Raw genomic sequence first — 24,266 nt, forward strand, 5'->3', positions numbered from 1 at the left:
GGTTTTCTTTCCCTCATGGGGTAGCTGGATGGGCTTTGCATCCCATGGTTATGTGCCTTTTCATGAAAGATCTAGAACTTCCACTACTCAGGTCTCGAGTGTCAAAAACTATCCTATATAGTTCCTTGCTGTACGGTCTGTGTTTGCATTTTATCTGCATTGGTTGCATTCTCCTCCTAAGTGGTTTCTCCAGTTGCTGTTCCCCTGGTCCTCTCATACAAAGACACCACGTTTCCATAAACCCCCTATATGGGACTGGTCATATGATGATTGCTACCTACTGGTATAACATGAGGTTCGCCTTCTGTGTTTGGTCAGCAACTTCGTCTGCACTCCCTGGTCCAATCTTTTGGGTTCTCTCTCCAAGTGTCTTTGTTAGAAGTTTCATTAGTTCTGGAAATGCTCTCTCATTGTCTCCTTCAATTACACCGATCTCCATCCTGCCTCCTCTTTCCCTGTCACGTATGTCTTTAGCCAACAACATTGCCTGGTAAATAGAAACATTATTGTTAGTACAGTGTAAAAAAAAAAAAAAAAGGAAAATTTCAGAATCAGTTACAATATATGAAAGAAATGGGTAGAGATGCTTGTGGGTGATGCTTTTGACCAATTCTTTTGGCTGACCCAATATTTATAAGAATGCAGCCTGTAAAGTCATTAGCAACTAGTGACATCACTGACCGGGGCAGAACAGGCATCACCGTAACCTGTCTCAGAAGTTTTTCTGCCAACTTTTCTTTGTTTTGTTTTTGAGAGCAGTGTCCTCAGAGGATAGATGGGAACAGTTATACATACAACAAAGAAAAATAGAAACAATCATAGGTGCGTTGTGTATCATTTATATCTGTCTATGGTAAACAAAAAGACACAGACTTGAATATGCAGTGAAAAACAGGATTAGTTTAATCCATCATGTGAACACACAGTGATGCCCATTTTTGAATAATAAAGACTACGCACTGGTCGTACTTGCGCAGACCTTTAGGCATTTAGAACCCCTTGTTTCTATGGGATGCGGTCATTTGGTCTACTGCATTATGGTCGACAGTCATTAGGTCGAATCCATTAGGTCGACATGCTAAAAGGTCGACATGACTCTAGGTCGACATGGGAAAAGGTCGACATGATTCTAGTTCGAAAGGTCATTAGTTCGACAGGTCATTAGTTCGACAAGGTCATTAGTTCGACATTGTCTATGTCGACATTGTCTATGTCGACATTCACAAGGTCGACATGGAGTTTTTCACTGTTTTTTGAGCCAACATGTGCCGACAGGCGGTATTTCATGCCCTACCATCCACTAGGGCGTGGTGGGAGAATAAAATAGTGTGCCGAGCGTAGCGAGGCACCGTGCCCGACGCATAGCGAGCGATGCGAGGGGATGCAGTGCACTTTAAACTGTGTCCATTCAGGTAAAAAAACAGTGAAAAACCCCATGTCGACCTTGTGAATGTCGACATAGATAATGTCGAACTAATGACCTTGTCGAACTAATGACCTGTCGAACTAATGACCTTTCGACCTAGAATCATGTCGACCTTTTCCCATGTCGACCTAGAGTCATGTCGACCTTTTAGCATGTCGACCTAATGGATTCGACCTAATGACTTTCGACCATAATGCAATAGACCAAATGATCCCAACCCGTTTCTATATATTCATTCAAAACCGTTATACAGGTTAATCACTAGATGGCGATGTGGCCATACTAAGGAATTGACTACAGTTCATACAATCATGATCTCCTGCATTGACTGTTCCAATTCCCTGCTTAAAGGTGCCCATACACGTTACAATTATTGTATATAATATCGCATCTCGGTTTTGAGATGAGATGAGATCTTGTACAAAAAGTATGTGCTGCAAATACTTTTTGTACTAGATCTCATCTCATCGCAAAACCAAGATGCGATATTGTATACAATAATTGTAACGTGTGTGGGCACCTTAAGGAGCCAAATCACGGTGCGTTTTTTGCCCCTGCGCACATCACATCGCAAAGAACATATGTGCAGCATGTACTTTTTGTACTAGATCGCATCACATCTAGTTCAAAACGCACGCTGTTGTAGCTTATCCCATGCGTTCTGAACTAGATGTGATGCGATCTAGCACAAAACATATAGGAGCACATCGCACCATGTGTGGGCCCCTTTACTGGACTTCCAGCTCTGTTTTATCACATATTCTGCAATACACATGAAAGCAGAGATCCAGCCTGATAAAGCAGATGAGATGAAACCGTGACCGTTTCAGCAGCAATGTTTATACCTTTATTCTCTCGGATTTATTGCTGTCAGGTCCGTTCCATTGAATAATAATTCTGCCGAGGTCCAGTAGAAACACATCGCCCAGGTTAAAATTACTCCAACTTAACTCCACCTGTAAGTACAGCAGAGGTCATGATATGGATGATTGACAGCTGTAGACGATATGCAGAGAGATAGAACAGGTTAGACACAGTCACCATTAGGGTTGGAGACAGATAAACAAAGGATCAGATAAGAATTATTTGGTTCTGGATGACTGGTCCACAGTCAACATGTTCAGTAATTTTAACCCTTCTCATGTCAGCATTCTGACCGTCATATGTTGACATTTTATGTGTCGCAGCATTTTACAAAGGTCAACATTCTGGAATCGGTGTACAGGCTGTTGAGCAGATGTACTAAGCTTTGGAGAGAGGTAAAGTGGACAGAGATAAAATACAGCTTAATTTCCATATGACAGGCTGTGTTTGGAAAAATTACACTTATGCTGGGCACACACACACACACACACACACACACACAAACATTGTCATTCTGAAGTATAGGAGTCAACAAATTGTTAAATTCTGAATGTCGTCCAGCCAGCATGGGCAAGGGTTTATGCATCTGCCAGGTCCCCACCGTGCTAGATGTCGCTGGGCACACAACTTGCTCAGCTGGCACTTTATCTCTGTCCAGTTTGTCTCTCTAAGGCTTAGTACATTGATCACTGGGTTTGGTGCTGATTGGTTGGTACATTATCCCGCTCTTAACACTTGATCTTACACTTAGTGTATGGGGGTCTTTAGGGCTGAATTTTTCAAAGGTTGTAGAGAGAAGTCCCGTAGGAGAAGACTCATCCAATTCCCTTTGAGCCACCCAGGACCCTACCGGGCAGCAGGATCACATGCGATACATCGCATGTGGCCCTTCTGCATGCCATGTATCGTATGCAATTCCCACTCCCTGCCGCCGGGAGTGGGGACAACCCGGAGATATTATGTGCAGCACATATGATCTCAGGGTCCAATCCGATGCACACGGTACCGAGCATCGGGTCTGACACAAGACAAGACACATGCTATTTGGGCCAGTTTCATCCGATTTCTCTGCCCGATCTGCCTGAATCTGGTGAAAATCGGGCCCAAATCGCACAGTGTATGGGACTAACAATTAGAACCCACTAAACAGTTAGCTACTCAATATCATTAGTGCTCCACAAACATCACGAGTCACGGATGAGGATTTAAAGTAGCCAAAATTTGCAAATACAAAACGGAATAATTTGGTACATATAGGGTTAGATTTACTAAAAGGTCAATCTTAAAAGATTTTTTTTTTTAAATAATCTAGAAATCTATGAAAAATGTATGTAAATTGCTGTTTGACAATAAAATACATTAACCCCTTGAGTGCCAACATCTGAGAGATGTGCAAAATACCCTCTACAATGCCAGCGTCTTATGGTGTGTACACACGGTGAGATTCCCTTGCTATTTGACTTAAGATTCGAGTACTATACAATCTTTGCTAACTCTGTACTATTTACATACAATCTGCATTAGATTTGCACTATATAGTCCTTGCTGCCCCGTCTATCTGGATTTCGATGTGTGCTGTCCCGGGAGCGAGCATCGGGATCGCAAGGTAAAAAACCTGTGCGATCTGCATACGATTTTGATCATATAGTCAAAATCTAATGTCAAATCTCACCGTGTGTACACACCATTACACGTGTTCTATAAATTCAAATTAAAAAAATGTGGCGTAAAAATTTTTTATTATATTTTCACATATAAAAAGGGAAACATTACTGGCCCATTATGATGAATAGAAAGGTTTGCTTGCCAATTTTCTTTTTGTTTGACTGACCGTTTCCAGTCCCTCTAGCCCTGGGGTAGCCAACCCTAGTCCTCGAGAGGTACCAACAGCGCATGTTTTGCAGGTTTCCTCACAGAATCACAAGTAAGCTAATTAGCTCCAGCTGTGTATCTTTTAAAATGTGTCAGTGATTAATGAGTGCAGCAGCTAGGTTGTCTGGAAAATGTGAACTGTTGGTAGCTCTCGAGGGCTAGGGTTGGCTACCACTGCTCTAGCCAATAATCTAGCCCATCAGATATATTGTATGGTACAATGGTCCCATAAGATATATTGCATGAAATTTATCTTGGCTCGATCAATCGCAAGAGATATATGCAAAAAATTACATCAAAGTACTAAATTGGATGGAATCACTCCTGGGAAGGCAATGTATAGAGAAGTGTGGAGTGTCCACCAACCGTGCGCTCAGCTGCCGATCAAATATATATATATATATATATATATATATATATATATATATATATATATATATATATATATATATATATATATATATATATATATATATATATATATATATATATATATATAGTTGAAATGCGTTGGTCATTACATTGGGACGCTGCCTGCCTGACCCAGAGGGGACGTACCGGAGTTGGTGACAGACTGAGACCTGTGAGTTGCCCCGGGATTAATTAATTCACTTGTGCCTATTTTGAACTGGCGACCAGTTCAAATCAATCTGGTAATTGTTTCACCTTTAAGTTAGACAATATTGCATTACCATTTTCTGTATCGCATGTGCTGGAAGGATCTGAATGTGACCTACCAGGCACGATTTGTTTTTACTGGTGTTAATTAAAGTATTGTTGTACATAACTGTGCTTCACTATATTCACCTTTTATCCTCCACATATACCATATCCAAACGAAGGGGAATGGATACTTGTTTTTGAACCATTCAGCGCCTGATCATGAGATATGTATAAAATCTTTGTGTATAACTCCTGGGAAGGTTCAGGGGGAGTTAAAGGGAAATTGCATCCAATGTCAGCATCAGATATATTGTTCTAAAGTAAGGGGGCCTTAACTCCCACACTTACACAACCATAGCTAGATTAGATGACAGACACATTCCACAGTACTCCTATAGGTTGCTGTTAAACATTTATGAGCAAGGGTACATCTGAAATATAAATGGGTATTATTTTGTGGTTGGCAATTTTATGTCCTAGATGGCCCCCCAACTTCCTTTAGTTTTGTTGCACTGAATGGTTGCAAGTGCCTGGGCACGCCAGTGCAGCGGACGTGTCATTACAATTACCTCAGTGGCTGTGACATTCCTTTTTCCCTTGACATGTAGCAGTCTCTTCACATCGTAGGTGTTGGTGTCCACATGTCTCATGCCAGATGCCACTCCACCTTTCTTGTAACTAGAAAAGAAGTAATGAATGATAGCTAACATTAGGACAAGGCTGGCTGATCCTTCCATCCACTGTATGAAACCATTTACAATAACTACATGTTTCTTTGGAATTAATATCTCCCCATCAGACTCTCCAAAACGGGCTGTCAAAACCGACTTTTTCATTAAACCCAGCCATCTGCCATCCGGTTATGGTATAAATCATAGACAGACTCATGATAGACACTAATGGCCACAGGGTCAAAAGGTCGACATGAGTTTTTAGGGTGTGTCAATATGGACACTGTCTAAGTGTACTGCTGTGCACAGTATGCTTCAGGCTCGGTGCCTTTGCTGCTCTCGGCACACTATTTTATTCTCCCTCCACACCCTAGTGGATGGTAGGGCATGAAATACCGCCTGTCGGCACAGGTCGGCTAAAAATGTAGCAAAAAAAAAAAAAAAGTTAGGTACTTGTGTATTATGAGGGCGCCCGCGAAATCGGCCGAAAATCGCATGCAAAAATCGAATGCGATTTTGCGGCCGAATTTTCGTGATTTCCGGCCGATTTGCATGATGTTCCATCATTGCACACCTTGCACCCCCCCGACTTCCATCGTAGTGCATCGCATTGCATGCAATATAGCGGCATGCAATGCATTTCGATGTTTAATTGTACAAGCACCCTGATGGGTGCTTACAATGTTAAATGCACCCCCATTGTCAACGCCACCCACACTATCAACACCAACCCGAAGCGTGGCGAGCGCAGCGATCCCACGAGGGGCGGCGGTACGCGTCCTCCGACCTTTTTTTATACCCCCACTATCCACGTCGGCGTGGAGTTGATCTTAGATAGTGGCGAGCGTAGCGAGCCCCACTTGGGGATGCGGAATACATGTAAAGTAATCCGCGGCCGCTTGCTACGCTTCTAAAATCAACTCCACGCCGACGTGGATAGTGGGGGTATGAATAGGTCAGAGGAGGCGTACCACCGCCGCTCGCCATGCTTCGGAATGACGTTGATAGTGGGGATGTCGTTGTTTTATTTATTTATATTACACACACACACACACACACGTCACCTTTTGACCATTAGCGGTCGACCATATGACGGTCTATGAGGAGTCCGGATACCCTGTCATCCTAACCCTCTCATGTTCACTGTCCACCCTTTAAATGTAAGCTCTCACAAGCAGGGCCCTCTCTCCTTATAATTTATTACAAAAAAAAGGTGTATTCATGAGAGTGAAATTGTGAGTATGGGTATGTAATCCTTCCTTATCAAAGAAACCTTGATGTGTTTACTTATTCAGTTGATCATTGGTTATGGTATAAGAGATTGATTAGGTCTAGGTATTCTCTCTCTCTCTCATCAAAAAAATAATCTGTTGTCAACCTTGGATGGCACTGCAACAGGGGCGGATTTTCCATAAGGCAACCTAGGTGCCTGCCTAGGGCTGAGCAGGTCCCCAAGGGGCCCCATAAAGATAAACTTGACGCCCCAAAAAAGAGTCCCCGAGGAGCATTGCGAGACTACTTTGTAACATCTTCTAAATCACCTGGACCACAGTCCCACAGTCCCTTTAATAGGATAAAAAGGTTTTCATCAATTGGATGTGGGCAGTTCGTTTTATTTAAAGGTGAAACGGGTATTAAGCCTACTTCCAAAACACCTAGCGCCCGATTCAGATTTGTACACAAATCTGTACTCACCATATACACTGTTTTATGGTGATTTAGGTCTGCCTCCCTATTATAATGCAATTTGCTCTGTTTTTGATGAAATTACACAGATGATTGGATTTCACATGTGTCATTGATTCCCTCATTAGGTATGGTATATATATCTGAGCCAGGTACACAATTAAAACACCTTTGATAAAGCTGCAGGATGCAGTGGAACGCGTTAGCTGCTTGTTTCCAGCCTCTGGACATTGTGTGTGGACCACTCATTTGCTGTCGACATTGCCTTTCCCACCACCACCACCCCCTCTTCAAATTGGTGGACACCGTGCACAGGACCCCCAGGTGACTAAAGTTTATCATCTATCACCTGTGTCAGTGACCTCTCTACTGTGCGCGGAAGACTTATTTCCAATCTTTCCTATTGGTGACATATTTTGGTGGATACCGCTCCAAGGACCCCTCCGGTGACACAATTGACAAGCTATTCACCCCAATAGGAGGACCAAATATACAAGTGAGCGAAAACTCCAATCCCCCTCCAGCGGCAGCTAACAGCGCTGTGCCAATCGTGAGGACACCACCTTTATTTCACCTAAAAAAGAATGGGATTCACCATCTGGTAATGTGCACATACTGTACCTGTTCTTTCAAGTGGTTACCCCCTAACATCTTCTCAGTGGTGTAGCTATCGCCCCGCAACCCCCACAGTAGCGGGGAGGCGCTTGGAAGGTGAGGGCGCCGGGGGGCTGCGGGGCTATTGTTACCCGTCCCGCTGCGTCTGCCATAGGACCTTGTGCCGGCTCTCCGTCTCCATCTGCAATAAAAAATGTGAAACACAGAAAATGGCTGCCCCCTGAATGCAGACCATTTTTGAGGATGCTAGAGGAGGCGGAGCCCTCCTCTAGCATCCTTAAAAACGGTCTGCTGTACGGGGGCAGCCATTTTCTGAGTGACATGTTTTTTATGACAGCAGGAGCCGGGAGAGCAGGGAGACAGAGAGCTGCAGCGCAGACTGTTTCGCCGGCGGAAGGTCCCGGGGCAGACGCAGCGGCACTACGTGAAACGGTAAGGGGGTTGGGGGGGGGAGGGGCGTGCAAAAGAGTTGTGGCGGGGGGGAGATTTTTTCATAGTTACGCCACTGCATCTTCTCCACACCGATATCCCACTACCGAGGCGTGGCAATTGCTTTTAAACATTTATTATCATTAATCCAGTTTTTATTATTATTTTTCATCTTTTATTATATTGCTCCAATTGTACTACTGTATTTTCAGGTATATTTTTAGGCTAGTAAAATTTGTTACTTATTTCTAATCTGGTATTGTTATTCATTACTAGCGCTGCTCGACTTGCCTTGTGCTTGTCCCTTTTCTGTTTTTTCCAGTGGGGTGTGACTACCCCCACATCTGAGCAGCTGTTTTTTTTTTTAGGGTCACAGTCTGTCAAAGCGCCTGAGTATTCCCAGCAAATACCCTTTTGTTGTTTCAATTTGTACACAATGCTGATGATGTTCAAACAGCTGAGCATTTAATTGTTAGACTGTGCACAAGCCAAGGTACTCTATCGATGACACCGGCAATCAGTAGCAAAAATCTAGTGCAATGAATTATTGGTTTGAGGAGGGCCCCCAAAGTGTTATCTTGACTAGGGGCCACATGAGGTCTAATCCACCTCTGCACTGCAGCACAGATCTAGGCATGCCGTTAGCCAAATGAAGTGGCCATAGGTTAGTGACAATTCCGCTGCACACCCCTAGTTATGGCGGTGTTCAATGAACACACTCATACAAAATGGATCCCTTGCATGCCATTACAAGGTAGCCACACAGTTGATATCTAAATGACCACTACTCTCTTATTCTTCTTGATCTTTCTGCTGCTTTTGACACGGTTGACTACCCTCTCCTTCTCCAAATCCTTCACTCCCTTGGTCTGTGGGATACTGCTCTCTCCTGGCCATCGTCCTACCTCTGACTGCTCCTTCTCTCGTCATAACCCCACCTCTCCTGCACTTCCACTGACAGTAGGTGTCCAACAAGGCTTTGTTCTTGGTCATCTCTAGGTGAGCTCATTTGACTTACAATATCACCTCTATGCGGACAATACTCAAATCTACCTCTCCTGACATCTCCTCACTCGTATTTTCAACTGTCTCTCAGCAAATCACTTCTTGGATGTCCCAGTGCTTTGGATGTCCCAGTGCTTTGTTAAACTAAACATGTCTAAAACGGAGCTTATCTTCTCCCACAATTTCACTATCTATTGATGGAACAACAATCTCTTCTAGCCATCAAGTATGCCGTCTTGGCGTTACTCTTCATCCCTCTCCTTTGAACCACACATTTAGCATCTCTCAGAGTCCGGTCTACCGCAAAAATATTTTTAGAATCAGACCCCATCTCACTCAGGATGCTACAAAGACCCTCATCCACTCACTAGTCCTATCCAGATTGAACTACTGTAATCTACTACTTTCTGGCCTCCCTGTAAAACACCTCTCTCCACTCCAATCGATCCTCAGTGCTGCTGCCCGGCTCATCTTCCTCTCCAAACGTACTATGTCCACCTCCGCTATCTTACAAGCCCTACACTGGCTCCCCCATTCCCTTTAGAAAGCAATTCAAGCTCCTTACAATGCTGTATAGGGTGATATTTTTAACAACTTTGTGGATGCCATTTTGTCATGTATAACCTCCATTTTGTATCTGTATAACTTCATTGCTATATAAATGTTCTTTTTATTAGGATTAGTGCTTTTACAGACATATAGGCACCAGTTAGAAATATAGTTCCATTCTAATTGCCAGCTGTCTTTTACCCTTGACCTGGTGTGGAAGATATAGTGTGTGGGAAGGGTAGCCAGTGTTTAAGCAAACTGATTATAATAAATATATGTTCCTGCTATCAGTATGTCTGATCGGAACTGTCTAGTAAGCTGTATGGGCTATTGTGTCCATAACTATGTGAACGGGAATCGTGTCATTTTGGATAATTTATATCATGTGCACAGACTGCTACATCCAGCTTCACAGAATAGGTATAAAGTCTAGAGACTTTTACATAGCAGAAGTTCCTGAAGCTAGGTCTGTCTGCAGCGGACATAGATTTCTAAATCACCTCAGTGTAAGAACTCAGTAGAGTTACTTAAAGAGGGACCCTGAGGACGACTGGACTTTTATTCTTTAAACTACTGATGACAACCATCCGGGACAGATCTTAAAACATCTGAGATAAAAGCTGAGTAATAACTTGTTACTTATTTGCATGTTTTTATTATTGTAGCTTAAATAAATGTTTATCTTTGTTTTGAAATGTCCTGTGTCAGTCTCCATATTTAACACATTGTATCCTAGAACCTGGTCGCTTGAGTTATTACTTTCAACCGACAACATTTGGCGTAGTCGGCAGGATACAAAGGGTTAAATTAAGACTGTAAATTAAAATGAGTTTGTTTAAAAAATGGTTCAGGGGAGCAGCTTCTGAGAAGAGCTCCAAGCATCCATCATGGTTTGCGAGACCCAGCCGGTGGCAACCATTGATGGATGGGTGTTGTAAAGACATTCCGCCTTTACAAGTTGAGAATCCAATTGATGCTATGCAAAGAATTGATGTTAGTTGTGATTCTGGGAAAATTGTCAGTGAAATTAAGAATTTTACCATTCAATCTGTTAACCAGTTTGAGGATGTGAAAATTGAATGTGACATGCTTAGAGAGCAAAATGAAAGTTTAAAGTTTTATGTAAATGAACAGAGTGAGAAACAAAATAATGTATCATCAGAGGAAATGCTTTTTGATGAAATGTGTACTGTTGGGAAAAATGAACACAAAGTAGTTCTGTCAGATAGTCTCCATTTAGGAAGTTTTGAGGAAAAGTCAGATTCTGATAAGTCTTGTGGAGTTGTAACATGCTGCAGACAGGAAGGTGGGGCTGGTCCCCCCTTACCGAGCTGCAGCTGTGACTGTGAGACACAAACTTATGAGATATTTGAAAATTATGTTGAATTTGTATGTGACTGTATGAATTCAAATGATCAGACTTGTTTAGATGCATCATATCGATCAGACAATGTAACTACATACCAGCAAAATGCTGACACAGAGGATTGTGAACAGTTAACATTGAAGCAGAGAAATGTGATTGTTTACATATCCAATAGAGGTATTTGTAATGAGCAAGTTGATTTAGGAAACACAGACAGTGGGATGTGGCTACATCCACTGAAAGAGAAAGAACTTGATACACACACAATAGAAAATGTTTTTTGTGTGGGAAATAAGTTTAGTCCTGAGACTTCACAGAGGCAAATTGAGAGTGTAAATACACTAAGAGAAACTGAATTTCAACCTGTTGAAGCGCATGTTTCAATCATACAGCAAGCAGGATTGCATTATGAGAATACATTAAATAATGGGTCTCAGTACATTGAGGAGACCGGGGAGATGTGTCATGGTTTATCTGCATGCAGTAGACAGGAGGAAGTGTTTGAAGTTGGATTTGAAATCTTACAGGCAGAGAGTTGCTGTGACGATTACAAGTCAAAGGAATGTAGTTATGACAATTCTTTTCACGCTGTTAATGACATACCTGAGAGTAAGATGCAGACTTTAGAAGAGGTTGAGTGTGATTGTGTAAAGTCTTGTAAACAAAATATTGATCCACAGTTGAAATTGGTACATAGAGCTACTGATATGACACGAATAACACCATGCATGACCAGTTATGTAGTGGAAAATGTACCACATGGGGTACCTGTATACACGATACCACTGTTCACTCAATCAGAATCAAATAGATTGTTACATGTGTGTAAATGTGTGGAACTGGCAGATTTAGGTGAACAGGAGGAGGGTGGTAATAGAACATATCAGGGACAGGTTACACAAAAACCAGGCAGAGACCCTGTCCATTATGAAACACCTGGGAAACAAATGCATTTTGATTCATTGAGTGAGGATTTAGCAATAAATGAGATGATTGTATTATCACAGACAGCTTCGTCTGAGCACATAGATAGAAATGACACTGATCAGGAAGTGGGTGAATCAGCCAGGCAGTATGCCCCGCCTGCTCCATGCCCCTCACCCTATGAGAAAGCAAAGGCAGCCCACTGGGACAAAGGATGGGGAGAAGGGGAGTCAGCCAAGGGTGGGAATACACTAGCACTCACCACCCCCTGGAAGAAGACAAACTTTATTCTCTCACAGGGAGGGGGGTCACTGACAGCCCACTCTCACAGGGAAGTAATTAAGTATGAGATCTGTGTTACTAGAGACACAGGACAAGATGAAGAGAAAAGCACAGATATATCATCCACAACTTTGGTGAATGATAATGTAGACACATCATTGTTACAGTCACATCATGACACAACCAGCTGGGTAGCAGTAGAAGGTTATACCAAGCCGTGGACGGTCCAGAGTTACTGCAGAATGTGGACTGGGCAATGCCCGGAGTTCCAAGTGTTGGTCTTTGAGTTACTAGAAAAAAAAAATTGGAATGGACATACTGAAGGGGCAGTCCATAGACAGCCTGTCCAGTACTTATATGTCTGGTAGCTCTGTAAAAGCCTTCACAACCTCTGCAGTGAAACTGACAGTTAGGGGGAATGCTAAATGGCAACCTGTGTACATACCCCCAGCAGCCCAACCTGTATGCCTGAAGCAGTATTGCACCCATAGTGGTCATGAACAAATACAAACCACAGAAGTGGTTATCCCAGAGTGTCAGGATCAATTTGCTTTTACCTGGAGTGGTCGTCAGCTGGCTCCCACCATTCTGCCTCAGGGTTACAAGCACAGTCCGTGTATCTGTCATGGATTGGTGTCCAGGGATCTGGACACAATTATTCCCCAGTTACCATGCACTCTTTTTCACTACATCGATGACATCATGTTGCCTGGGCCTACTGCTGAACAAGTTGGAGAAGATTTACACACCTTGGTACAACATATGGAGAACCGAGGGTGGGCTATAAACAAGGACAAGGTGAAAAGCCCTGCTCAAAGTGTGAAGTTTCTGGGAATGATTTGGACTGGGCCTAAAAGGACAATACCGCAGCCTGTGTTGGAAGCAGTATCCCAGCTGAAGACTCTAGCAACAGCCAAAGAAGCACAGCAAGTGTTAGGCACTCTTGGATATTGGAGATCGTTGGTACTGCATCTGGGATTGATTCTTCGGCCTATCTACAAAAGTGTTACCAGAAAGAAAGATACATTTGTGTGGACAGCTGAACAGAAAGATACAGTTCAAGCTGCAAAGCAAGATATCCAGGAGCATAATGCTCTGGGCTCCATCCAGGGAGATCAGCATTTCTTTATGGACATGACAGTAACTGAGCATGTTTTTATTGGACTTTGGGCTCAGCAGTTACCATGCTCACAGACAGTAAACTTACTTTTGGCAAAGACTTTGCTAGCAGCATATACTGCATTTCAACATGTGAAAAATGTCACCAAGCAACAATATGTCGCTGGAAAAACACCTGTGAAAGGGTGGGTGAGACAAGAGGGCCTAGGTGCATACACAGCCTTGGTCCAGAAGCAGACGCTGCTGAAGTGGCAGTGGTACCAGTCAGAAAGAGGTGGAGTGTCCAGCCAAGAGCCTGTTCAAGTGACCTGCTGCATTACTAGAATGGTGAACTGTGAAAGTACAGAGACTGAGTTGCCTCCACTATCAAACAATGGAGGTCAAGTTCAGATCACAGAACTATATACCCAACTGACCAAAGAAGAAAAGAAGTATGCAAGTTTGTCAAACAAGTCAGCAACAGTGGTCTCCACAAGAAGCATCCAAGAACTGATACATGGGAGTGGTGAAGAAGGAACAAGTCAGTATGCAGAACTACATGCTGTAGTCATGCTGCTGGAAGAAATTAAAGGCCCTCCCATCATCATTTACACCTGGCACCAGCACGATTGGAAGGTGCATGACAAGGACATCTGGGGAGAAACCAAGCTGTGGAATGAAAGTTGGAAGAACCAGTGTCATCAATGGTCTGTGTCCATGGAACACATTACTACCCACAATGGACTAGAAGGCAATAAAATTGAAGATGCCCTGGTGCAAGTTGGAACAATAAAGGTTACCCCACAAGAGAAAAGAAAACTATACCATTTAGGAGAAGAAAGAAAAAGTGTCCCAATGTCACAACGTATGGCCAGAGAAAAAGTGAATTGTGAAACTCATCAACTGCAGAATAACCACAAGGAGCAGACTTATGATATGAGTGGTGCTGAAACATGTCTCTTCGCAAGTGTGGACAAACAAGTTCCAATCAAAATGTCAAGAGACTTACAGTCGCTATATGAGACACCTAAAGACATCCAGTCTGATGATGATACACACTTCATAGACAAGACAGTCAAAGACTGGGTGGCTGTGTGGGGGGTGCCCTGGTTATGCCACATTCCCCATTATCAGCAAGCTGCCATGTTGAGTGAATATATGAATGAGCTCCTGAAGGACCAGGAAAGAATGTCCACGCATAAGAGAAAGGGTGGGGATGAAGTCCTTCAGGAAGCTGTGTGTTGTTTGAATGAGAGGGCAGTAGAGGGGAACATCCCACATGAACTGACACAAAGTGAGGCTATAGGCTCTAAGTTGATTATGTTAAACATTGTGTATGTAGCACAGAAATTGACAGGAGAAATTATCAAAGCTGCATTAGGACAGATGTGTAATATGTTGTTTGAAAATGATACCGATTCCTGTCTATTTATCTTCCCACAGGCTGTACCCCAGATCAACATGATGGCGTACATCAGATTATTCAGGCACAGCTCAAACAAGGCTTTGTGGGCAAGCATCATGGGCATCATTATCCTGACAGTCGGAACAATTCTCCTGATGTGGATTTTCCATCCTACAGACCTCTACAAGAATGATATTGAGACAAGAAAAGGTCTATTGGAGTCATGGTCTAACTCCTTTGTACAATGACATTATAGAGCTGCAGAACAATTGCAGATTAAGGACTATGGTACTCACGCCTCGGTTGCTACCAATATCATAAACTGGGTAGAGGTACCATTGACAAGACTGAATTTGAGAAAAAATGTATATAAATGGCTCTGTTACCAAGTATCAAGCCCCTGATAGTGAACTGTAAACCACCATCTCATAAAAAGTAAGGGTGGATTGTATAGGGTGATATTTTTAACAACTTTGTGGATGCCATTTTGTCATGTATAACCTCCATTTTGTATCTGTATAACTTCATTGCTATATAAATGTTCTTTTTATTAGGATTAGTGCTTTTACAGACATATAGGCACCAGTTAGAAATATAGTTCCATTCTAATTGCCAGCTGTCTTTTACCCTTGACCTGGTGTGGAAGATATAGTGTGTGGGAAGGGTAGCCAGTGTTTAAGCAAACTGATTATAATAAATATATGTTCCTGCTATCAGTATGTCTGATCGGAACTGTCTAGTAAGCTGTATGGGCTATTGTGTCCATAACTATGTGAACGGGAATCGTGTCATTTTGGATAATTTATATCATGTGCACAGACTGCTACATCCAGCTTCACAGAATAGGTATAAAGTCTAGAGACTTTTACATAGCAGAAGTTCCTGAAGCTAGGTCTGTCTGCAGCGGACATAGATTTCTAAATCACCTCAGTGTAAGAACTCAGTAGAGTTACTTAAAGAGGGACCCTGAGGACGACTGGACTTTTATTCTTTAAACTACTGATGACAACCATCCGGGACAGATCTTAAAACATCTGAGATAAAAGCTGAGTAATAACTTGTTACTTATTTGCATGTTTTTATTATTGTAGCTTAAATAAATGTTTATCTTTGTTTTGAAATGTCCTGTGTCAGTCTCCATATTTAACACATTGTATCCTAGAACCTGGTCGCTTGAGTTATTACTTTCAACCGACAACAAATGCCATTACCCATTCCTCTCCCACCTACATATCCAACCTGGTCTCTTGACACTCCTACCCACCCTCTCCACTCCACAAATGCACATCGCCACTCCTGCAAATTTGTTACTTCCTCTTATTCCATCCTCCAGGATTTAGGCCATTGTGCTCCGGATCTCTGGAATTTTCTATCTTTACCACCTCCCTACAAAACTTTAAACGGGCTCTCAAGACCCACTTCATTAAATCGAATACATTCTCATCCTGGGTTCCGGACACGGTCCCGACAGTCATTTACCCGACGTCGGGATCCCAACTGCCAAAACACCGACAGCCACCCACCATTTTCCCTCGTGGGGGTCCAAGACCCCCATAGAGGGAAAATAGAATACCTGCAAGGGGCTTTGTTGCGCTCATCATGCTGTCTGAGTCCGGGCAGTCGGGATCCCGACGTCGGGCTAATGACGGTCAGGGGTCCCGACTGTCGGAACCCTAGATCACACCCCTCATCCTAACACTCTGTTTATGCTCACTTCTACCCCTGCTGTGGTCACCCCAGTTTGTCTGCCCGGACCCTTTACAATGTATGATCTAATGATCAGGGTCCACTCTAATCGTGTGCTTTTCTAAGAATAGATCTCTGCCACGGTTATAATTGCCTCAGTGTCCGCTGCTGCAATTGTCATCTATTAACCATGTGCTTGTCCTAATTTGCATTTGTACTGTAAAATTCAATATTTTCTTGTTTTGTTCATCTATCTATTGTCAGGCGCTGCGGAACCCTTGTGGCACTATGATTATCGTTTATTTATAATCTGATCAAATTCAAGAGTGCATGGACCTATCAACCTGCATATGTATTCACACGCACAGTGCCGTACAAGCAAATATCACTAGATAATTGGCTTTGTGCTCTTAGCTGGAATCAATGAATCAGCTAATCGGAAACTAAGAGTAAGGCCATCTTAACCCATAGGCAAAAAATGGGCAGCCGCGCATGGTGCTTCCAGAGCTTCTTTCCAACAGAGTGGTGTCATGGGTAGAGACCTTCAAATTCCTTGGGACGAAAATCTCTTGCAACCTCAGATGGGAGCCCAACATAACCTCCATTGTCAAAAAGGCCCAACAGTGGCTGTTCTTCCTGAGGCAACTGAAACAAAGTCAACATTCCGCAGGAGCTGCTGTGGCGGCTCTTTTACACTGCTATTGTGGAGTCCGTTCTATGCTCCTCTTACAATCTGGTATGGAGGGGCCAATGAATCTGACAACGAAGCCTGCAAACAGTGGTGAGGACAGCAGAGAAGATTATTGGGATGGACCTCCCCCTGTAAGGAAACTATAATTAATCAGGGTGAAGAAGCGCACTGGGAAGATCGTGGCGGACAACCTTCATCCTGGCCATAACTTGTTTGATATTCTCCCATCAGGTAGGCGCTTCAGGTCCATCCCTGCCAAGTCGGCAAGAAGAAGCTTCTTCCCGATAGCTATTCAACTATTAAACAATGTACTCTAAGATAAACACCTAACTGCTCTGTGTAACCTTGCAAATCATAACATGTGAAATGTCATTTGTATGCGCAACTGATATAATGTATGCATGACCTGTCATCCCTCTTGTACCATGCCTGAGACTGCACTGTATTCACAAAAAATTCCTAGTATACATTGCCAATAAAGTGATTCTGATTCTTGGAAGGCAGGTAAAGAATGCTGCCCGGTGGTTGTGATTGTGAATTACACACATTTAGAGCACCAGGCAGCATTCCCTACCTGCCCTCCAGCCTGTTAGCGGTCAGCATACTGATTGGTGGATGGCTGGAGCTAGACACCTATGACTGAATAGAAGCAGGCGAGAGCTGGTGTGTGACTGCATGGAGGGTCGGGTTAAGTTTTTTTACTTTCATTTATTCCCGCGAATGGGTGTGTAGGATTCCAGTGACTGTTTTGTCCAGGGCCTACAATGCGGTGAAGACATCGCTCTTGAGTGTCTGAGGTGTGTAGGCTGCCCACTTGCACAGGGGTTTACCACAATTCTGCCTGAAGGGCTAAGGTCCGTCCTGACAATACTCACATGATTCCTTGCTTGAAGTACCCCTTGAAGGACTGCGACTCGTTCCCTTGGACCTCCCGATGCTGTACTGGGCTGCCACCTAGAAAGTCATCCAACTGAATGGTATATATTGCCGCTGATCCTTGCTCATCCTGGGAAGAGTCTTTTCCAATCCAGTAGTGGATATCGTAAGACAAGGCATTGCCCAATTTTCTCGTCTGAGTGTTAAAAGGACGAAAAATCAATGTAAACCTCTTATGCTTTGCATCGCAGGACTTCTTATTCCTCATTAATGCTAAATAAGCAGAATACAAACGGCATGTAGTATTAAGTTTCCTCCACGCCTTTATGGGATGCCGTGCCCTGGATAAGAGCCTTGCTGGCAGCATTTTCTATTTGCTTACCTTGAGACTCGCCTGTTGTTCATATTGAAATCCTATTCATCTGCTGTGTTTATATAGATTATATCGCTTTTACTTTCCTATTGCCGTTCAAAATCCTGTGTAATGCGTTTAGCAAAACCAGAGGCCAAGTTTTATAGACAGACCGTCCCTATTACGGAGACACTTACAGAGAGCAGGAGGTAGCAATCCCCTTCGTAGAAGTTCCCATGGGCTTTCTGTGGCACCAGCGCCAGGTCCATTTTCTATAGGATGGAATAAGAACTCAGAATGAATGGATGAGCACAGAAAATAGCCCCTGGGAGCCTTATTCAGATATAAATGCCAGTTGCCGGTTTTTCCTCCTACAACATTAAGGGCCCGATTCAGGTTGGTTCATAGTATGTGCAGCACAAAGTTTTTGAGATGTGCGATGAGATGTGTGCGGGAGCGCGCATTTCATCGCACCCAGCAATTGTATAGTGTATGGGAACCTTTACATTTGGATGAGTTATTTTGTTTCGGTTGCTTTATATTACACTGAAATTTAGCTTCTGCAAACCAACCTGAATCACCCCCTAAGCGTAGCCCCCTGGATGCACAGCCCACCGGGTTGCCGCCCCATCACCACTACCCACCAGCCCTTAGACTGCGGTTGCAATGTGCATGCGCAGATTGTCAAAAATCGCTGACTAGCCATTTTCAGACCGAAGCTAAATAAAAAACAATGTACCTCCTGACGGGCCAATAGCGGAACCATCCAGAATGAGTGTGCAGAACAGGAAAACAAGCATAATAATCAGCATACATGACAAACAATTCTGATAGAATAAAAAAGGCTCACAAGTAATACTGTGGGTATGCCGCAGTATGTCCAGTGTGCGTGGGAAAAATATGGGAAAAGTAGTAATCAGATTAAATATTGATACAGTGTGTGGCCTGTGCCTTGTGTAGCTGAAAATCAACAAAACGGTTTCATTGTCAATACTGAACTGCCCTAGGACATACAGCCTATTTAGTTAAGAAGCAGCATTGCAGCAATGTGAATGTTACTGGTAAATATAGATGATAGTAAGTTTGAGATCCTATTCTTTAGAAATAACCCGTCTGTGATGCTCTAACTTACAGTGTTGTTATCTGGCTGATAAATCTGCACTTTCAAGTTAGACAGTCAATTGGTCAACATCATGTTGTCGACATGTATAAAAAAGGTCAAGGAGAGGGCTTAAGATCAACAGGTTTAAAAGGGTTGACAGGTTTTTCTTACATTTGCTCGATGTACCATTGACGTGGACTGCGATTGGGAATAGCAACCTGTGGCGAGTGCAGCAGCAGCAGCTTTACTGATAACAAGCGGATAACTGCTGCTCCTCTGCGTGTCTGGCCGCCGGGCCGGCATTCAGTGTGGGGTGCCAGTAGCGCACGCAGGACTGCCATCAGAAATTGTGGGGCCTGGGACTAACAAAATAAGCAGGGCCAGTCTTCCCCTTTTGAACCCCCGGTGTGCCTGGTGAGACCTCAAGTGTCTGTAGCACTGATTACATTACTCCATCTCTACACATCGCTACAAGCACAACGTAAACTTAAATGATACTTGATAGACCCCCTGTCCTGGGTTACTTTCTGTCTGGGCTTGGGACTGGAGTCCAGAGCGCCCCCCCCCCCCTCCCCCACATCCCCGATGGCTGCCCTTAGTGCACACAGGGGCAGTTCCTGAAACCCAGACACACCCCTGCCTTACAATTCAGTAGGTTGTGAGCTGATGAGAGCTCAGGAGATGGGGTTTTGCAGGCATGCCAGTGGCGGAGCTAAAATAGTGTCCTGGCACACCAAATGGTATTTTCACATTGATAGCAAAAGTATTCAACCTTGGTCATAGACGATGATTTTTATCATTGATGGGCAATGGGCATCTTTATAACATGCTGCTGCAGGTAAGACTGTGTGTGTGTGTGTAGAATTTATGGCTCAATAAGTGATTTTTGAAGAAGGCCGAATGTATCCTTGGTTTTTCAAACTTGAAAGCAGCACTGTACTGCAGTAAAATGGTCTGTGATGGACAGGTGTCTTCCAAGAATTGGCCCAACAAAAAAAGGGAAGGAACATCTCCTAATGTGTCCAGTGTAAAAATGCACAGCTACCGTACCTCAATTCTCCAAATAAGAAGCCCCGGGGTTTTAGTGACCGCTTTAAACGCAGCACTGAGTGCCATGATTTCCAACAGCTTTTCCTACAAGCTTCCTAAAATAGAGAAAACATAACATAATAAATCGTGAAGCGATTCTAACAGTGTTTACTTTAAGTCTTGCTGCCAAAACCAGACAATCACAAAAATGGGATGTAGTCAGAATCCCAGCATTTGGGATCTCAATGGTCAGAATTCTGCCACCCACATTTCCGATGAATGCCCAAAGTGAGTATTAGGGTTAGAATCAATTGTAGGGTTAGAATCAATTGTAGGGTTGGTCACTAGGGGGGAGTGTTAGGACTAGTAAGAGGTGGTTATGTTTAGGCTGCGGGGGAGGGGGTAAGAGTTAGGTTGTGGGAGGGGACAATATTAGTGTTAGACTGCTGAAAGAGTGGGTAGGGGTTAAAATGCTCACCAGGGTCTACCGGGATTCTGATTGTGGAAACCCCAGCCGCTGGTATTTCAATTGTAACCCCACAAGTGTGTTGACCTTCCTTGTTTGCCAAGTTATTTAATGGAATAAATCATTAAACACACATGTGCAACTGTTAAGCGGCACATAGCCACTAGTACATGATGGTTCCATCCTTCATTAACATCATTCCAGTCAGGGTTTAAAGTGATCATTGAGAGGTAGAACTTATTTACATTGCCCACCCCCATTAGGCAGAGCCTAGGCCAGTGCCGGGGCTTTTTTTTGGCACCCCCTGTACACTATAAATATGTGCCTTACCTCCCATACTTTATAAGAGAACATTGGTCTCATAAGGAAGGAGCATGGTCACACAATAGTAATAGCAATTCAAATTACACCACACTGTAGCACAATAATATTCACATTAAATCGCATGCAGTGTCCCTGATTCATATTACAGTACATAATAGTGCCCCTTATTCCCATTAGGGCACACAGTAGTGCCCCTTATTTAAATGACGCTAATCAGTGTCCCTTATTCAAGTTATACAGTAAGGTCACTTTTACCGAATTCCCACAGTAGCAGTGGCCCTTACACATAATTCCCACAGTAGTAAATGCCTAGAATTTTAATAAAATATATGGTCCAACCTCATTACTAAAGATTTTAAAGTTCATTTATTAGTCCAAATACACTATAGAGAGGATGCCAAAGAAATATTGTCATGCGCTCCTGCTCTATTTTGTACAATTTCTGCCATCGTAAGGGCACTGATCTATTGGGGTATTATTTAACCGGCCCTTTACTAACTATTGGAGCTTTTCTCCACTACTTAAAAAAATTCACTTCTTTCAAATCAATAAAAAAAAAAAAAAAAAAACTTTATCAACATAACACACACACAAAAATCAATTGTACTATTGTATACGTAATATACCAACTACTGCTCTTTTCCCTCTTCTAAAATAATCTCAAAGTAATGCTCAGGGGATTCCATGTACATTTCCTCAATAGGACAATGATTAAGCACAATGTACTGTACCTTGCCACAGGCAAGAAGATTTCACTATAGTCAATCTCACATTTCTTTGTATAATATAAAATTAGACATTTCTACAGGCAATGTTTATAACACTTTACAAAAAAAAAAAATTACATTTCTTTTTCTTTACTATTTTTTAGTCACTTGGTCTGTTAACTACATTATTATAGTAACTGAGGGACATTGCCTTTTGCTTATTTCCATCTGATCCAATCATTAAAATTTGCTTCCTGTAGATTTTGAGGTTCACAATAGATAAGATTTGCAAACTCTTCCTAAATATCTCTAAAGGTGGCCACACATGCTGCGATAACAGCATGCAATGCGATGCGATCTATCCCACCTTAAGGAGATTTCGTACCATTTGATCTTGCAGAACTAATGTTGGTGGTTTTCCACAATGGTGGTCTCCAGTTCAGACACTTGTTGGCATACCCAATATTAGTTTTTTGAATAATACATCTCTTGAGCAGTGTTCCAGAGTCTGTACATTTTACTTTCTTGGAAGCATCCAAGCATGATACATTTCTCAGTTTTAGGATCTAGTATGAGTCTTTCCTTTGGGTACATGAGCATATACAATACACCCATATACTCAGAGAGAGCTGAGGGTTGCCTTTCTTTCAAACCACACTTCTAATGTTTTTACCTTTCACAGCAAGTTTGGGTGCAGAATTTGTTAGGTATACAGGTGTAGATCACTGCTTTGACCAGAAGCACTTATTCAGATTGGCATATTTAGTATGGATCAAGCTTTTTCCACAGTTATGTGGTTGGCTTAATGACTTACACAGTTCTGTTCTGACATGCACGCAGTGATCTGTTGGTGTGCAATTACATGTTTCTTTAGGAAGGCCAGAACATCTTTATTTTCTCACTCTCCACCATCATCATATCTTGGGATTTCGGACCAGTATGAATTTCTACTGATCTTTTGTAATCTGCAATCTTGCTTATTACTTCATTCTTTGTTCTGATAGTCATCAATGAATGATATGAAGTATCGATAGCCACTTATTGATTTCACTACCATTGGAATAGACACATCTGTATGCACCAATAGCAGATGTGCCTTGGCTCTAGACACTGATCTTGTCAAATAGCAATGGGCTTGTTTATCTATTATAGGACTTTCACATATACATTTTCTCTGTAGTAGTTATGGTTAGTGCTATTACCAGTCCATTAAGAAGTTTCTGGATGTCATCATACCCTAGGTGGTCTAGCCGCCTGTGCAAGGGTTCCATCAACTGTGAGTCATTGCACAACACTCCTGTGGCTAGGACAGTGGTAGCCAACCCTAGCCCTCGAGAGCTACCAACAGTTTACATTTTCCAGACAACCTAGCTGCTGCACAGCTGCACTCATTAATCACTGACACATTTTAAAAGATACACAGATAGAGCTAATTAGCTCACTTGTGATTCTGTGAGGAGACCTGCAAAACATGCGCTGTTGGTAGCTCTCGAGGACTAGGGTTGGCTACTCCAGGTCTAGGATATACAGCGGTCAGCTTTGTGTTCCTCTTTCATTACACATATAATGTGTGTATGCATTTTCCTTCTGCAAACTCTACTTTGAATGCTTTCCAATCTAGGATACTTATGGTAATTAGGTTTGTCCTCGTAGCTATTATGTACAACTCATCATGGATTTCCATAACTTTAGTTTCACTTCTCAGACTTCTATCAACTTTTGTTGATGTTAAAACTTTGTCACCTGTTCCTTTTACTGCACGTCATGACCGCTTTCTGTGAATTATTGAATAAACAGGTTGTTCCACACTTTAGCTTATAGATCATCATGGTTAGAATGGTCAACTGGGTCAATAGTTATTTTCCCTAGCCTCTCACAAGTTGCATCTGCATTGCAGGCTTCCATGTGGTGTCGTTTTTTTGAAGCTCTGAGTTTGATAAAGGTCAGCTTGGATGTATCTGCTGTGTGCTGAAGTAAATGCGGGACTCAGTGTCACTTCATATGAGGCGCTTCGGATATCTAGAGTTTCTTTAAACATAACCTCTTTATTTATGTGTTGTATAGGTGTAGAATCAGTGAGGTTATCAATAGGCACCAGCAGAACGTGAAGCATGCAGTCTGAGCTACAAAGCGATCCTTTACCAGAGTTGTTGGTCTTTTGAAGGATTCATAGATATA

The 24,266-nt window shown here is 42.7% G+C and overlaps 1 protein-coding gene across 3 annotated transcripts in view; it reads right to left on the reverse strand.

Moving 5' to 3' along the window:
- The window catches only part of AVIL (advillin), an 88,909-nt gene that overhangs the window by 39,453 nt on the left and 25,190 nt on the right, over nucleotides 1-24,266 (reverse strand). For all 3 annotated transcript variants that reach the window (XM_083169436.1, XM_083169435.1, XM_083169434.1), the window contains 6 exons: nucleotides 20,613-20,707; nucleotides 18,658-18,732; nucleotides 18,108-18,304; nucleotides 5,395-5,503; nucleotides 2,272-2,382; nucleotides 282-487 (listed from right to left, as the gene is read on the reverse strand). In XM_083169436.1, coding sequence (XP_083025562.1) covers nucleotides 282-487; nucleotides 2,272-2,382; nucleotides 5,395-5,503; nucleotides 18,108-18,304; nucleotides 18,658-18,732; nucleotides 20,613-20,678 — 764 coding nt within the window. In that variant the 5' untranslated portion in view covers nucleotides 20,679-20,707. The remainder of the gene's footprint in view (nucleotides 1-281; nucleotides 488-2,271; nucleotides 2,383-5,394; nucleotides 5,504-18,107; nucleotides 18,305-18,657; nucleotides 18,733-20,612; nucleotides 20,708-24,266) is intronic.

This window comes from Crinia signifera, chromosome 2 (genome assembly GCF_055691185.1).
Source record: "Crinia signifera chromosome 2, ASM5569118v1, whole genome shotgun sequence".
NCBI classification, from domain to species: Eukaryota; Metazoa; Chordata; class Amphibia; order Anura; family Myobatrachidae; genus Crinia; species Crinia signifera.